The sequence below is a fragment of the Rhipicephalus microplus genome, chromosome X (assembly GCF_043290135.1).
Source record: "Rhipicephalus microplus isolate Deutch F79 chromosome X, USDA_Rmic, whole genome shotgun sequence".
Taxonomy (NCBI): domain Eukaryota; kingdom Metazoa; phylum Arthropoda; class Arachnida; order Ixodida; family Ixodidae; genus Rhipicephalus; species Rhipicephalus microplus.
This window is the reverse complement of record NC_134710.1, coordinates 185,844,555-185,859,469: the sequence shown is the minus strand read 5'-3', so window position 1 is coordinate 185,859,469 and position 14,915 is coordinate 185,844,555. Positions and strand designations below refer to the sequence as shown.

Sequence of the window (14,915 nt, the reverse complement as noted above, 5' to 3'; positions counted from 1 at the left end):
ACATGCACACTTTCTTACGGCTTGCGCTTCGTGTCTACTCCCCACCTTTAAACACCTCAAGTTCATGGAATATACTAGTTAAATCTATTCATGGCACTGCGGCCCAACGCTCGCTAAACCTTTCTGAAACCTGCGGCCCAACGCTCGCTAAACCTTTCTAAAACCAAGGAGGTTACACCCAGCGAGTATAACTGCTGTGTTGGGGGCTGGCTGGTCCCGACGAAGCAGAAGAAGAAGACGGCCGACGGAGACGTACGCGACCGGCGGGGACGCCAACCAGCCCGAACACGCGGGTTGGCGCGAAGCGCCGAAGAAAAGAACAACAACCGCACTCCACGGTTACCCAACACACACTCGTTTTATTTTACAGTCGCCTTGAAATCCTAGATGCCAGAGCGGTGCCCCCTGGCATCCTCACATGTCATTTCGAAACCGGAACCGAAACCCAGAACACAACAATCATCCCCTTCTCGAAAGAAGTTCACCTATACACTGTTTATACTTGTACATGGTCTATACAAGGTATGTACGTTAGAACACATGAAAATTCAGAGCACGGCACACCGAACTCACACACTATGAGTCCTGAAAATGCACTGAAAAAAAATGTACACAACTCAGTACAATATTGATTTGAATGCATTGGACCTTTTCACAGAACAATATGTTCACAACAGCAATGAACAAGAGTTCTACGTCACGTAGTCTTCGAACCGACGCGGCTTCTGCCGTTTCCGCTTAGGGCGGGCCCTATTGGGTGTAGAATCGGGTGTCTCTGCATCTTGGTCACTTGTGCTCTGATGTGACACATCAAGAGCAGAAGAAGATTGTGAAGGCTCTGAACGAGCGTTAAAATTCGCGGTCTCATCAGAGCTCGCAGCATGAGCTTCGGAAGAATTTTGCGGACCGGAGTCCGGTTCAACGGTCTCAGCCGAATTGGAAGGTTCGAAGTGAACCGCAAGACTTGGTGTACTTGAACCAGCGACACCGACTGGTAACTCCTCCCCCCTTGAAGAAATGCCTGTACATGGAGGCCACATGTAATAATCTGATGGATAGTTGAAAGGTGCGGACGAAACGTGATGGGGAAGACTTTTAGGTGTTGAAGGCGAATCCGTATGAAAAATAACAAGGCGCAAAGCATTCCAGATGTTACCATCACTTAAGCAAAAAGAAGTGGGGCTAACCTGGCCCAAGACTTTGTAAGGACCCCGATACTTGGGGCGCTTGCCTGGCACACGAAGCTTGACTAGATCGCCAGTGCGAACTTTGGACTGCTTTGCACCTCGAGGGGTGTCGAGGTACTTTTTCAATGCTTGTTGATGAGAAAAAACCCTGGTACGGATTTGATCAGGAGAAGACACTGCTATGTTACGAGGCAAAGAGACTATGTCGAGAGCAATTCGCAGTTGCCTACCGTGGAGAAGTTGAGCAGGAGACACTCCAGTGGTGCCTTGTGGTGTGAACCTGTACAAAGCTAAACATTCAGTCAAGACTTGCTTGAGGGGACGGTCCTCTAATTGGGCGATCTGGATATGTTCCTTCAGAACGCGATTAAAGCGCTCGATTTGCCCATTTAATTAGAGATAGAAAACTGATGACCTCAAGTGCTGAATACCTTGTTGTGAAAGAAAAGCCTCGAAATGTTGGGACTGAAACTGTGGACCATTGTCCGTAACTAAGGCATCAGGAAAACCTTCCCGGCTGAAGATTGAAGACACAAACTCAATGATGACCTCAGAAGTAACCATATGTGTGAAACAAAGCTCTGGCCATTTGGAATGGTAGTCGATGAGAGAAACAATGAACCGGGCATTTTGCGGAACATTATGCAAAGGACCGATGATGTCCATGCCGAGTTTCTGCCAAGGCTGATCAGGCCACTGGACTGGCTGCAACGGAGAAAATGCAGGTTTGGAAGACTTGTCAGCTGCCTGACATATCATCATCATCATCATCATCATCATCATCATCATCATCATCATCATCATCATCAGCCTGACTACGTCCACTGCAGGACAAAGGCCTCTCCCATGTTCCGCCAGTTAACCCGGTCCTGTGCTTGCTGCTGCCAATTTATACCCGCAAACTTCTTAATCTCATCTGCCCACCTAACCTTCTGTCTCCCCCTAACCCGCTTCCCTTCTCTGGGAATCCAGTCAGTTACCCTTAATGACCAGCGGTTATCCTGTCTACGCGCTACATGCCCTGCCCATGTCCATTTCTTCTTCTTGATTTCAGCTATGATATCCTTAACCCCCGTTTGTTCCCTAATCCACTCTGCTCTCTTCTTGTCTCTTAAGGTTACACCTACCATTTTTCTTTCCATTGCTCGCTGCGTCGTCCTCAATTTAAGCTGAACCCTCTTTGTAAGTCTCCAGGTTTCTGCTCCGTAGCTAAGTACCGGTAGGATACAGCTGTTATATACCTTCCTCTTGAGGGATAGTGGCAATCTACCTGTCATAACTTGAGAGTGCTTGCCGAGTGTGCTCCACCCCATTCTTATTCTTCTAGTTACTTCAATCTCGTGGTTCGGCTCTGCGGTTATTACCTGCCCTAAATAGACATAGTCTTTTACAACTTCAAGTGCACTATTACCTATCTCGAAGCGCTGCTCCTTGCCGAGGTTGTTGTACATTACTTTCGTTTTCTGCAGATTAATTTTAAGACCCACCTTTCTGCTCTCCTTGTCTAGCTCCGTAATCATGAGTTGCAATTCGTCCCCCGAGTTACTCAGCAATGCAATGTCATCGGCGAAGCGCAAGTTACTAAGGTATTCTCCATTGACTCTTATCCCTAACTGTTCCCATTCTAGGTTTCTGAAAACCTCCTGTAAGCACGCGGTAAATAGCATTGGGGAAATTGTGTCCCCCTGCCTTACACCCTTCTTGATTGGTATTCTGTTGCTTTCTTTATGAAGCACTATGGTAGCAGTTGATCCCTTGCAATTCGTCCCCCGAGTTACTCAGCAATGCAATGTCATCGGCGAAGCGCAAGTTACTAAGGTATTCTCCATTGACTCTTATCCCTAACTGTTCCCATTCTAGGTTTCTGAAAACCTCCTGTAAGCACGCGGTAAATAGCATTGGGGAAATTGTGTCCCCCTGCCTTACACCCTTCTTGATTGGTATTCTGTTGCTTTCTTTATGAAGCACTATGGTAGCAGTTGATCCCCTGTAGATTTCTTCCAGATGTTTATATATACTTCATCTACGCCCTGATTCCGCAGTGTTTGCATGACGGCTGATATTTCTACTGAATCAAACGCCTTCTCGTAATCTATGAAGGCTATGTATAGGGGGTGGTTATACTCTGAGCATTTCTCTATTACCTGATTGATAGTATGAATGTGGTCAATTGTTGAGTAGCCTGTTCGAAATCCTGCTTGTTCCTTTGGTTGATTGAATTCTAATGTTTTCTTTACTCTGTTAGCAATTACCTTTGTAAATAGCTTGTACACTACAGAGAGCAAGCTGATCGGCCTGTAATTCTTCAAGTCCTTGTCATCTCCTTTCTTATGTATTAAGATGATGTTAGCATTCTACCAAGACTCTGGTACCCTTCCCGTCAGGAGACACCTCGTAAACAGGGTGGCTAGTTTTTCTAACACAATCTGTCCTCCATCTTTGAGCAGATCTGATGTTACCTGATCCTCACCAGCAGCTTTGCCTCTTTGCATGCTCTCCAAAGCTTTTCTGACTTCTTCTATCATTACTGGTGGGGTGTCGTCTGGGTTACTGCTAGTTTTTATAGTATTAAGGTCGTGGTTGTCTCGGCTACTGTACAGATCTCTGTAAAACTCCTCCGCTATTTTAACTATCCTATCCATATTGGTAGTTATTTTGCCTTCTTTGTCCCTTAGTGCATACATCCTACTTTTGCCTATCCCAAGTTTCCTCTTCACTGCTTTGAAGCTTCCTCCGTTTTTCAGAGCGTGTTCAATTCTCTCCATGTAATACCTTTTTACATCGCATACTTTACGTCTATTAATCAACTTCGAAAGCTCTGCCAGTTCTATTTCGTCTGTTGTACTTGACACTTTCATGGTTTGACGCTTCTTAATTAGGTTCTTCGTTTCCTGGGAAAGCTTGCCAGTGTCCTGTCTAACTACCCTGCCTCCAACTTCCACTGCACACTCCGTAATGATACTCGTCAGATTATCATTCATTGTATCTACGCTAAGGTTGGTTTCCTCACTAAGAGCCGAGTACATGTTCTGTAGCGACACTCTGAATTCCTGTACTTTCCCTCTCAGTGCTAGCTGATTGATTGGCTTCTTGCGTATCAGTTTCTGTCGTTCCTTCTTCAAGTCTAGGCGAATTCAAGACCGTACCATTCTATGGTCACTGCATCGTACCTTGCCAATCACTTCCACATCCTGCACGATTCCAGGGTGTGCACTCATTATAAAGTCTATTTCGTTCTTATTTTCGCCATTAGGGCTCCTCCATGTCCACTTGCGGTTTTCTCGTTTTCGGTAGAAGGTATTCAAAATCCGTAAATTATTGCGTTCTGCGAATTCTACTAGTAGCTCTCCTCTGGCGTTTCTAGTACCGATGCCATAATCTCCTACTGCCTGGTCTTCAGCCTGCTTCTTCCCTACCTTTGCATTAAAGTCGCCCATCACTATAGTATACTGTGTTTTTACCTTACTCATTGCCGATTCCACGTCTTCATAGAAGCTTTCAACTGAAGCGTCATCATGGCTGGATGTAGGCGCGTAAGCCTGTACTACCTTCATCTTGTATCTTTTATTCAGTTTAATTACGATACCTACCACCCTTTCATTAATGCTATAGTATTCCTCTATGTTGCCAGCTATGTTTCTGTGAATTAGGAACCCCACTCCCAGTTCTTTTCTGTCTGCCAAGCCCCTGTAGCAAAGGATGTGCCCATTCTGTAGCACCGTATAGGCCTCATCTGTCCTCCTAACCTCACTGAGCCCTATTACCGTATTTACTCGATTCTACCGCTCCCTCGATTGTAACGCGCACCCGATTTCCACCGCGAAAAAAAAAAAAAAAACGTAAGACATCGATTGCAACGCGCACCCATTTTTCTCGCTGGCCCGCACGATCACACCACTCGAAAAAACGACTCCTTTCGGGAGCGTCTTCCATTTAAATATGAGGTACGGGCGAAGCTTGTTCCCATCTGACGTGTAACAGAGCATTGCCGTCACTGTAGCTTTACCGTGGACCGATGTCAGCACGCGAACTTGCTTCGCTCCCTTCTTCTCGACGGTTGTGGTGCCAGGCATGTCGAAGTAAAGAGGCGTCTGATCGGCATTCCCGATTTGCCCAAGCAGGTAGCCGTTGTTGCGCCGCAAGTTTAGGACGAACCTCTGAAAACTGTGAAGCTTTTCATCGTACTCCTCCGCAAAGCTTTTCGCATATGCATGTTCCCCTTCGGAGGGAAAAGCCTTTCCTCTTAGTTAGCCAGCACCTGCTCGCTTTAAACTGGCTCCGCATTAGACCTTTTTCTAAGACTAATTGCATAGCCCGCACTTGGAGCAGTTCTGTCGTCACGGGCCGCTGTGCCGCTCAAGCACATACTCGCGGAGCAGCTCTTTTAATTTGCGGAAACCGACCCTGCTGTGGTCCACTGAAGCCTTTGCGTGAAGCTTTGCTGTCAACAATCTTCTGCTTTTGTTTCCGCCGGTCCCGCACGCACGTTTCGGGAACTCCGAACGACCGCGATGCGGCCCGATTTCCGTCCGTTTCTGCACACGCGATGACTTTTCTTTTAAAAGCGGCATCGTGGTGCACTCGAGTTTTTGGAGTCGGCCCTTCCACGCCGTCGATGCTAATGCACTACTAGATGACGAACTCCTCAGCACACGTACGAAGTGCCCCACATGGGAAACACATAGGCAGAAATGGCCGACGCGCCATGCCGACGCACGTAGGGGGCGGCCATTTTGGATTTGCCGATGGCAATAGATTGACCGTAATTTTTTTGTTCATACTCGATTCTAACGCGCATGCGATTTATGAACTCGCTTAACCGGAAAAAAGGTGCGCGTTAGATTCGAGTAATTACGGTATATCCCATTTAACACCCTCTAGCTCCTCGAATAGTACAGCTATACTTCCCTCACTAGATAAGGTTCTAGCATTAAACGTTGCCAAGTTCAGGTTCCAATGGCGGCCTGTCCGGATCCAGAGATTCTTAGCACCCTCTGCTGCGTTGCAGATCTGACCGCCGCCGTGGTCAGTTGCTTCGCAGCTGCTGGGGACTGAGGGCCGTGAGTTATTTGATGTAAGCATGTGGGAGGTAGTGGCCAGATACTGCACCAGGGTGGCCAATCCTTCTCTGGTGAGGGAGTGCGTTCTCGGCGGAGTTTGCCGGTGAGGCCGCACCCCAGGCCTCTTAATGCAGTTCCATCAACACGCGGATTTTTTTTTTTTTTTTTAATCCGGTTGGGAACTGCGCGGTACCGGGATTTGAACCACGGGACCTCTTGCATGCGAGGCGGATGCTCTAACCACTACGCCATCGCCGCAGATGCCTGACATATATGGCAGTTGTAAACTGCATGCTCGACCTGCTTGTCTAAGGCTGGCCACCAGTACCTGTCTCGGAGATTCTGTTTGGTGTGGACAATGCCTGGATGGGCCTCATGGGCAAGCTGTATTAGCTTGTTACGGAAAGAAGCAGGGGGAATCACGCGTTCATCGCGGAAAAGCAAGTCCTCGACACAAGACAGTTCCTGTCAGACTGCGAAGTAAGGCACGAATTCAGAAGCAAGAGCACATTTGGAAGGCCATCCTTCGCGTAAATATTTGAGTACTTGAGACAAAGTGGAATCTGCAGCTGTAGCTGCCTGAAGCTCAGCTTTAGTAATGCAGGAAGTAACTAATGAAACAACTTCCTAATCCCGCTCTTCAGTAACCGGTATCTGAAGAGGAAGGCGCGACAGTGCATCAGCAACCACGTTATTAGAACCTTTACAATATTGAACACTGAAATTATAATACATGAGTTTCGCACACCAACAGGAAATGCGAATGGGGCGGCGGCCTTCGGATCCTGCAGAAAGAAGAGCAAGTAGTGCTTGGTGATCTGTACGTAATGTGAAGTGCCGGCCCCACAAGTAAACTTGCATTTCTCACAGGCAAAAAGACACGCGAGAGCTTCATGCTCTCCTACTGAATATCTGCGTTCAGCAGGGGTCAACGTATGAGATGCAAAAGCGATAGTGATCAGCTGATCACCTCTGAGTTGTTGAAACACTGCTCCCAGTCCAACATCGGACGCATCCGTGATGACGGTGGGAAGCTTCTCATTGAAAATACTAACAGCTGGCTTTGAGGCCAGTATTGACTTAACTCGAATGAAGCTCTGCTCAGCTTCAGCTGACCAGTTAAAAGGCTGTGCTTGACGAAGTAGAGTACGCAGTGGTTCAACAACATCAGCATAGCGAGGAACAAACTTGGCATAATAACCAACAAGACCTAAAAAAGATTGCAAGGTTTTGGCATCAGTAGGCCGTGGGGCATTGACAATGGCCTGAACTTTAGATTCAACAGGTGTCAAGCCGCGGGAACTGACATTATGTCCTAGAAATTGTAACTCATTCACAGAAAAAATGCACTTGTGATTAAGTTTCATACCACATTCACTGATGCGGTTGAGAACAGTATGCAAGTTAGCATCGTGCTCTTCGCGAGTACGTCCCCACACCAAAATGTCATCCAAGTAACAAAGGGCACCATTACAACCCTTAAGAATAATTGACATCATTTTCTGAAACACTGCAGGGGCAGATGCAAGCCCGAAACACACGCGGCGAAACCGAAACAAGCCTTCGTGTGATACAAATGTGGTTAAGTCTCTACTGCACTCGGAAAGTTCAACTTGGTGATAAGCAGACGCGAGGTCCAGCTTGGAGAAACATACCGCTCCGGAGAGCTGATGAAGCAGTTCTTCAATGTGAGGAAGTGGAAACCCGTCTACGACGATCGCCTTGTTCGGTTCTCGTAAGTCGACGCATAGTCTAAGGGATCCATCTTTTTTCTTGACGACGACCAGTGGAGAAACCCAGTCAAAAGCAGAGACAGGCTCGATGATTCCGCTGGCTTGAAGGCGAGACAGTTCCGCAGAGACTTGCTCACGGAGAAGAAGAGGAATGCGGTGCAGCTTGGCACGCACAGGGCACACACCTGGTCGACGCATCACTTTATGCACAAAACCGCGCACACAACCCAGTTCACGGGTGAACAGGTGGTGGAATTCAGAAGGCGCGTTGGCCGGAAGATCATCTTGGACGTCGACTTGAGCACACGTCATAGACGCACCGACGATGTTGATGGACAAAGTCCTGATGCATCAAGTCCCAAAAGCGAGCTTCCATTGGCAGTTACATAAAAAGTAATGGAAGCAGTGCGACTGCGATAAGAGACCTGAGCTGTAAAATGACCTAATATATCAATCGTTTCCTTGGAATATGTTTGTAGAACGACGCGTGAAGGCAAAAGCCGAGTGTTGGAAAAATGACTATGGAAGTCAGCGGCACTGATTCAAGAGACTGAGGCACCAGTGTCCACAAGAAATGACAAGGGAACATGGCCAACTGAAGCTACGATGCTGGGCTTCGACGTAGTGTGGAGGCCATCCACATTTAAAACAGTGACCGTATTGGTCTGTGCAGTGCTCGAAGGAGCGGACGAAGAAACTGGTTCAGGAAGATTTGCTGGACGGGCATTGCATACGGACTGAAAATGTCCGATTTTTCCGCACTCAAGACAAGTGCGGTTTCTCGCGGGACACTGCGCAAAATTGGCTAAATGCCGAGCCGATCCGCAACGAAAGCAATGCGCGGTTGCGCTTGGAGAAGAAAATTGCGAACGCGAGTTAGGAGCTCGGTGCTGTTCCTGAAAACCAGAATTTGGCAGAATGGGGTCGCCATATTGCCGGCTTCCTCGCCCCCACGACGCAGAGAGGCCGCTATGTTGGCCGCCTCAGAAGGACTGTGCAGGCGGGCGTCCATGTTGGCCGCCGAGACGAAGATGAAGGGCCGCCATGTTGGCCCGTCCCGTGAAACAAAGAGCCGCCGCCTTGGCCCCCCCGCAGCATAAAGTTGCTGCACTGAATGCGGAGCGAATTGCTCCAACTGGGAGCGAATAAGCTCGTCCTCTCGTGCAATCGAGAGGGCTTCGGATAATGAAATCGAGGAGCCTTTTTGAAGCATGCGGCAGCGGACGTTTTGCGAGGCTACCCCGGTGAAAAGCTGATGGCGGATCATATCGTCCTCGAGCGCGCCGAAGCCGCACGACGCGGCGAGCGTTCGAAGAGAAGTAATGAACTCGGCGACTGACTCGCCAGGCAATTGTCGCCTTTCTTGGAATTTTACGCGTGCGAGATAATCGCACAAGACATCTTTAAAATGCTCATCGAAAAGAGCAACAGCATTCTTGAAGGCATCACCCGACGCTGGCATTGGCGACGCGTTGGTGGCTTCGAAAGTATAGAAGAGCTTTAACCTGGCAGGGCCCAACGCGTTGAGCAGCAGGGCCTTGCGACGCTCAGGCTTGCTGGCGTCTTCCCCGGCCGCGTCTGCGTAGGCCTGAAACACCAATTTCTAGTCCGCCCACGGAAGTGGCGGGTCTCCGGGCGAATGAAGAAATAGGGGAGGTGGAATAGGAGACGCCATTTCAAGCAAGAAGAATGGAGAGGTGCAGACAAGAAGAAAATGACGCCAGTACACTGTTTGAAGAAGACGACAAGGTGGCGTAGCTGAATGAAGAAGGAATGAAGCGACGCAGCACGCAGTAGCCACCTTGCTGGGAACAAAGAACGTCTAGGGTTAGCAGGGTAGGTCTATTAGAAGCAAGAAAAAGACGAACACGGAGAATGAAATGGGTTCTTACAGGTCCTCGTCGCCATTTCTGTGTTGGGGGCTGGCTGGTCCCGACGAAGCAGAAGAAGAAGACGGCGGACGGAGACGTACGCGACCGGCGGGGACGCCGACCAGCCCGAACACGCGGGTTGGCGCGAAGCGCCGAAGAAAAGAAAGCGCCGAAGAAAAGAACAACAACCGCACTCCACGGTTACCCAACACACACTCGTTTTATTTTACAGTCGCCTTGAAATTCTAGATGCCAGAGCGGCGCCCCCTGGCATCCTCGCATGTCATTTCGAAACCGAAACCCAGAACACAACAATAACGTAGCAACCCTTTCTTGTCAGATAGTGGTCAATGTGCATACCAATGGCTGCTAATGGGGAATGAGAGACAGGAGAATTCGGCTTTTAGTTAATGTGCACGCTGCGAATTTTTTTTTATTCAACAACGCAAAGGAGAAATCTCCCACCGGCACCACCTTGCAGGTAAAAGCGTAAGACATGTCACGCACTACTACGAGGGACGAACGGGTGCTGCTTTAAGGAGCTTCGCCCCTAAAAAAAAAACAGCTTAGACTGTCAATATGAATGCTATCGCAATAAAAGGGGGCCAGACGCGTTTTGGCATTACTGTCAAAAGAATCTAGTAGTGAGCAAAGCTTTGACCCACGCTTTCACGGCAGCCAGCTGCGCCTTCCTGTCCATTCACGTGTGTCCCAGGAAGACATGCGAGTTGTTTCGACCGAAATAGATTCTGCTAGTTGTGTTGATCGTTTGAGAGTTTCATCTCAGTGAAAAACTCTACTCTCGTCTGTTCGGTTACTCCTAGCCTTTATAAGAGTGCAATCCTGATGTTGGTGCTTGCGATTCAGTCCCCTTCCCACCCCCTTTTGTTTTTCGGGATGTTTCTTTGTTTGTTTGTCCTTGGTCTTTTTTGCCCCCCCCCCCCCCCCATTGCGGAAATCTACCGGATTCAGAATCTTTGAACTTGGCAGGTATGTAAAGACTTAGCTGGTATCTACTGTAGCAGTCGCTTGAAGGCTATTTATGCTCCTACTTTGGAATAGCACACTGTGTACTGGTTAGCAATCGTATAGTTTAGAAAAATATTGGACGTTTTGCACACATCATCGTCTGCCCTTCTATGTATGTGTGTCATCACTTATCACTAAATTTTTATTCCTAAGTAATCGACAAAATAACATTAGTCAAAATTTTTCTTATGGGTGTCACTATTACTGCAAGATTTACGGTGGTGTTCACAAGAGATCTGGCAACGTATGCGGCTTAGTAGTTACCTAGATAGAAAGACTAAGAAACCATTCCTGGTTAGTAGGGGCAAAAGTTTCAAGCTTTACTAGCTGCTGGCTATAGTAAAATATGCTCTAAACAAGTGAATACATGAGTTGCCAACTGTTTACTGACTTTTTTTTAATATTGTACTGACCATACAAATACTATAGATAGCGGTGAAACTGCCCCTATGGGAACTAGTAGTGTGGTTGTACGAGATAAGTCACCAAGCCACAATCTCTCGACCGTGGTAACGAGTTTAGCATAGTGTAGCAGTTCTTATGCATTTGATGACATAGCTCAGCTTTATGTTGTTACAGTCATTCTTAGCTCAATAAAGCTATCAAGAGAGACTTTTCCTACATTGAGGAATTGTAGCAGCTATCGCCACCTAGCGGGCGCAATGCTCAAAGATGTCAGTACACAGAACTGTGATGCATAACATTTGTGCGGTTCACATCAAGAAGTTTTTTGTTAACAGGAAACGGGACAGCGGTGTGGTCAAACACAAAACAAACTCGTGCGCCGCGGCCATGGACTCGCGAGCAGGTGCAGAGTATAGTCTGCTGGAGCACATGCGACCAAAGATAAATGCTGGCTATGACATACTCATAACTTGCTGCTGCAGTGTGGTCATGTGAGGGAATTAGGGGATCCCCAATAGTCCCCCCTTTGAGGGTGTGAATGGCGCGATGGAGTCTATCGCTCATGCAAACTTCAAAATTAATTTAAAATACCTTCCAAGCTATATTTGCTGTTACAATTTTACAGATGGTATACGAATGTTCACGGGAATCGAATCCCAAAGGCTATCTTGGTCACGAAACTTTGTGTCAGTGCCCCTTTAATACAGAGGAAAAAAATTGAGCTCAGTCTCCTTTTGAAATTTCGCTTTGAAATCTCTACACATTATGCCACATATTTGGAAGTGTATTTTTCATATTTGGAAACCTTGCCTAAAAGTCTTTGGCCTCTTTAAAGAACACTATACACTCAAACCTCGACGAGCCCGGATATAACGAAACATTCGCCCTGCCGCGGTGGTCTAGTGGCTAAGGTACTCGGCTGCTGACCCGCAGGTTGCGGGTTCGAATCCCGGCTGCGGCGGCTGCATTTCCGATGGAGGCGGAAATGTTGTAAGCCCGTGTGCTCAGATTTGAGTGCACGTTAAAGAACCCCAAGTGGTCGAAATTTCCGGAGCCCTCCACTACGGCGTCTTTCATAATCATATGGTGGTTTTGGGACGTTAAACCCCACATATCAATCAATCAATCAACGAAATATTGATATATTGAAGTTGATATATCTACATACATCTTTATTGATATATATCATCGCACTGGTCATCCGCTTCAAGTCGCACTACCACATAGCCAGACCCCAACATTCGAAGCCTCCTTTTTTATACGAGCAGCAAAAGGCTGGAACGGCCTTTCTCACGCTATTTCTGCCATGATTAACCAATCTGTTTCCCGAAGCTATTAAAAACATCATTGTATAGTTTTAATAAACACTACCCTTTATGTAATACCCCTGAAGGGTGACTTTAAGAAAATAAAGTGAAGTGAAATAAATGAAAATAGTCTTGCAGTAGCGTTAGGAATAAACCTTTATAAGAAATTTTTCGGTGTAAACAACTTATTTTTGAATAAGGTGCCACTTTTTTATTATGAGGTTTGAGTGTACTCCATTTTTACCAATTAGAAACGGCGTGGCTAGAACCTAGTAGATGTTTCCAAAACCTACGATGTCATGGCAATTGGTGCGAAAACTGCAAAATGGCATCGCCGCATGCATTTTTTTTGCATGTTTTTTTTTTCACTTGTCAGGTGTCTTCTCACGGTGAGCATCGTGATTTTGGGATTGTTATAGAGTAATCAACTAAAGAACCAAATTCTCCCAAGTTAGATTTCCTTCATCATGCTTGCCTAAAGCAAGTTTAAACATTTCTAATGAGTGAAGAAGCTTCTAACGGTGATGCAAGTGCCGAATTAATTTTCTTGCTCACTTTTTCTCCCAGTTACCACCAGAAGTACCTGCTTCGACGTAATACTGCTCTTTGTGAAAGCCTGAAGAAGGCAGGTCTGAAGAATTTCAAGGAGAGTCATGTTGCGGCCCGGTTGAATGGCTACTGCTGTGGTGGTGGCAGCCTAGCTAATTTTGAAGCAGAGCGGGAAAAGCTAGGACTCACCGACGTGCAGGCTGTACTGGTTCGACAGTGCATGAGGTCATAGCCAGACTGCTTCACAAGTATGATGCAGTGCCCCATTTTCCTTAACATGTGTTAAAAGATTGAGTTGCTCTGGCACCTATGCTACCCATTGCTTATCAGGATTGTAATGCAGGCAGTGCACTTATGACATTCATCGAGGCAAGGCATCTGTCTCTCGTTGAATTGAGGTTTGACATTGGCTGCAGTACCCTGCGAGCTTTGTAGCAAGACTTGCAATAAAGACGTGCCCTTCTCCTTTCTGCTAGTGTCACTTTGTGGAAAAAATTGTTGGTGCTGCAACTTGCAAGCCACTACTTGCTGATCGCAGTCGAACGCTTCTCATGCCTTTTTTTTTCTTTTTGCTCACCCATTTCCTTTAACTTAGTGTGCTTCGAATAAACACACTTCTTTTCTGGTTGACACCTGTCTGTCATTTTGGTGTGGCTTGACCACCTGCGTTTGCAACAGTTGGTTGTAGGCCGCACATTTGCTTTGCTTACAACACCCTTTAAGTATCCATTTGGTTAGTGATTTGCCATATTTTAAGCCATTGTGAGTGGATTATGAGGAGCATATTCTCAAGCTTCTCATTATAGCTTTTAGACCAAGAGCCCATGAAGATGTTTCTGGAAAACTATTATTAGGAGATAGAACAATGACCACATAACCATGATTGCAATTAGGCTACTGCTAGTGTATCTTGAGGAATGTGTTGTCAAGCTGCTGATTACTGCTTTTAGCCCAAGAGTCCATCCAGATGTTTCTGGAAAACTATTGTTATTAGGAAATTGAACAATGACTGCATTAGGTCTATGCAGCTTTTGGAAGAGCATGTTGTCAAGCTGCTTACTGCTTTTAGCCCAAAAGCCCATCCAGATCTTTAAGGAAGATTCTTGGTAGGAAATAAAATGACCAAATTGCCACAAATTATCACATCCTTGTAAACCAGGTGCAAATGTTGCTTTTGAAGTTGTGAGTGGTCCAACTGCCTTATGGCACACTTTATGCATACATTTCGTTGATAAGTTGCCATTTTTTTAGACTACTGCTTGTGGATTTTGAGGAGCATGTTGTCAAGCTGCTTATTACTACTTTTGGCTCAAGAGGCCAGTCAAATTTCACATCATTCTTATAGACAAGGTCCAAATTTAGCTTTTCGGGTCGCGGTTGTTCGCCTGCCTGAGTAACATTGTCTAAAATTCTGGACAGGACATGCCCAAGTTTTGCATAGTTTGCTAGTTTTAATATCTCTAATGCTGCCATTTTTTTCTAGGTCATGAAAAGTTTTGTTGTTGCAGCATTGGTTATTCACTGAATTGTGCTGCTTTTTTGTTAAGTATAAGAAACAAACCGAATAAGTAGCTGCAGTGGCAAGTGCACTTTTGTCACTAACCACTAAGTATATGATTATTCCAACTGCGGGAGCGGGAGCGGCCGCGTCAGCAGCACGGGTAAGTGAGCTCTGCACATATCTACCTATAACTTTAGCAATTTTTTTCCTAGGAGGGTCAGAGTGGTGTTTATTTGTTCGTGAAGATACAAGGAGTTCAACCGCTACAAATAC

The 14,915-nt window shown here is 46.6% G+C and overlaps 1 protein-coding gene across 3 annotated transcripts in view; it reads left to right on the top strand.

Annotated features, from left to right (window-relative positions):
- Positions 1–13,611, top strand: part of LOC119177256 (peptide methionine sulfoxide reductase) — a 29,983-nt gene extending 16,372 nt beyond the window's left edge. For all 3 annotated transcript variants that reach the window (XM_037428697.2, XM_037428696.2, XM_037428695.2), the window contains exon 4: positions 13,160–13,611. In XM_037428697.2, the coding sequence (XP_037284594.1) occupies positions 13,160–13,373 (214 nt within the window). In that variant the 3' untranslated portion in view covers positions 13,374–13,611. The remainder of the gene's footprint in view (positions 1–13,159) is intronic.
- Positions 13,612–14,915: the final 1,304 nt, after the last annotated feature.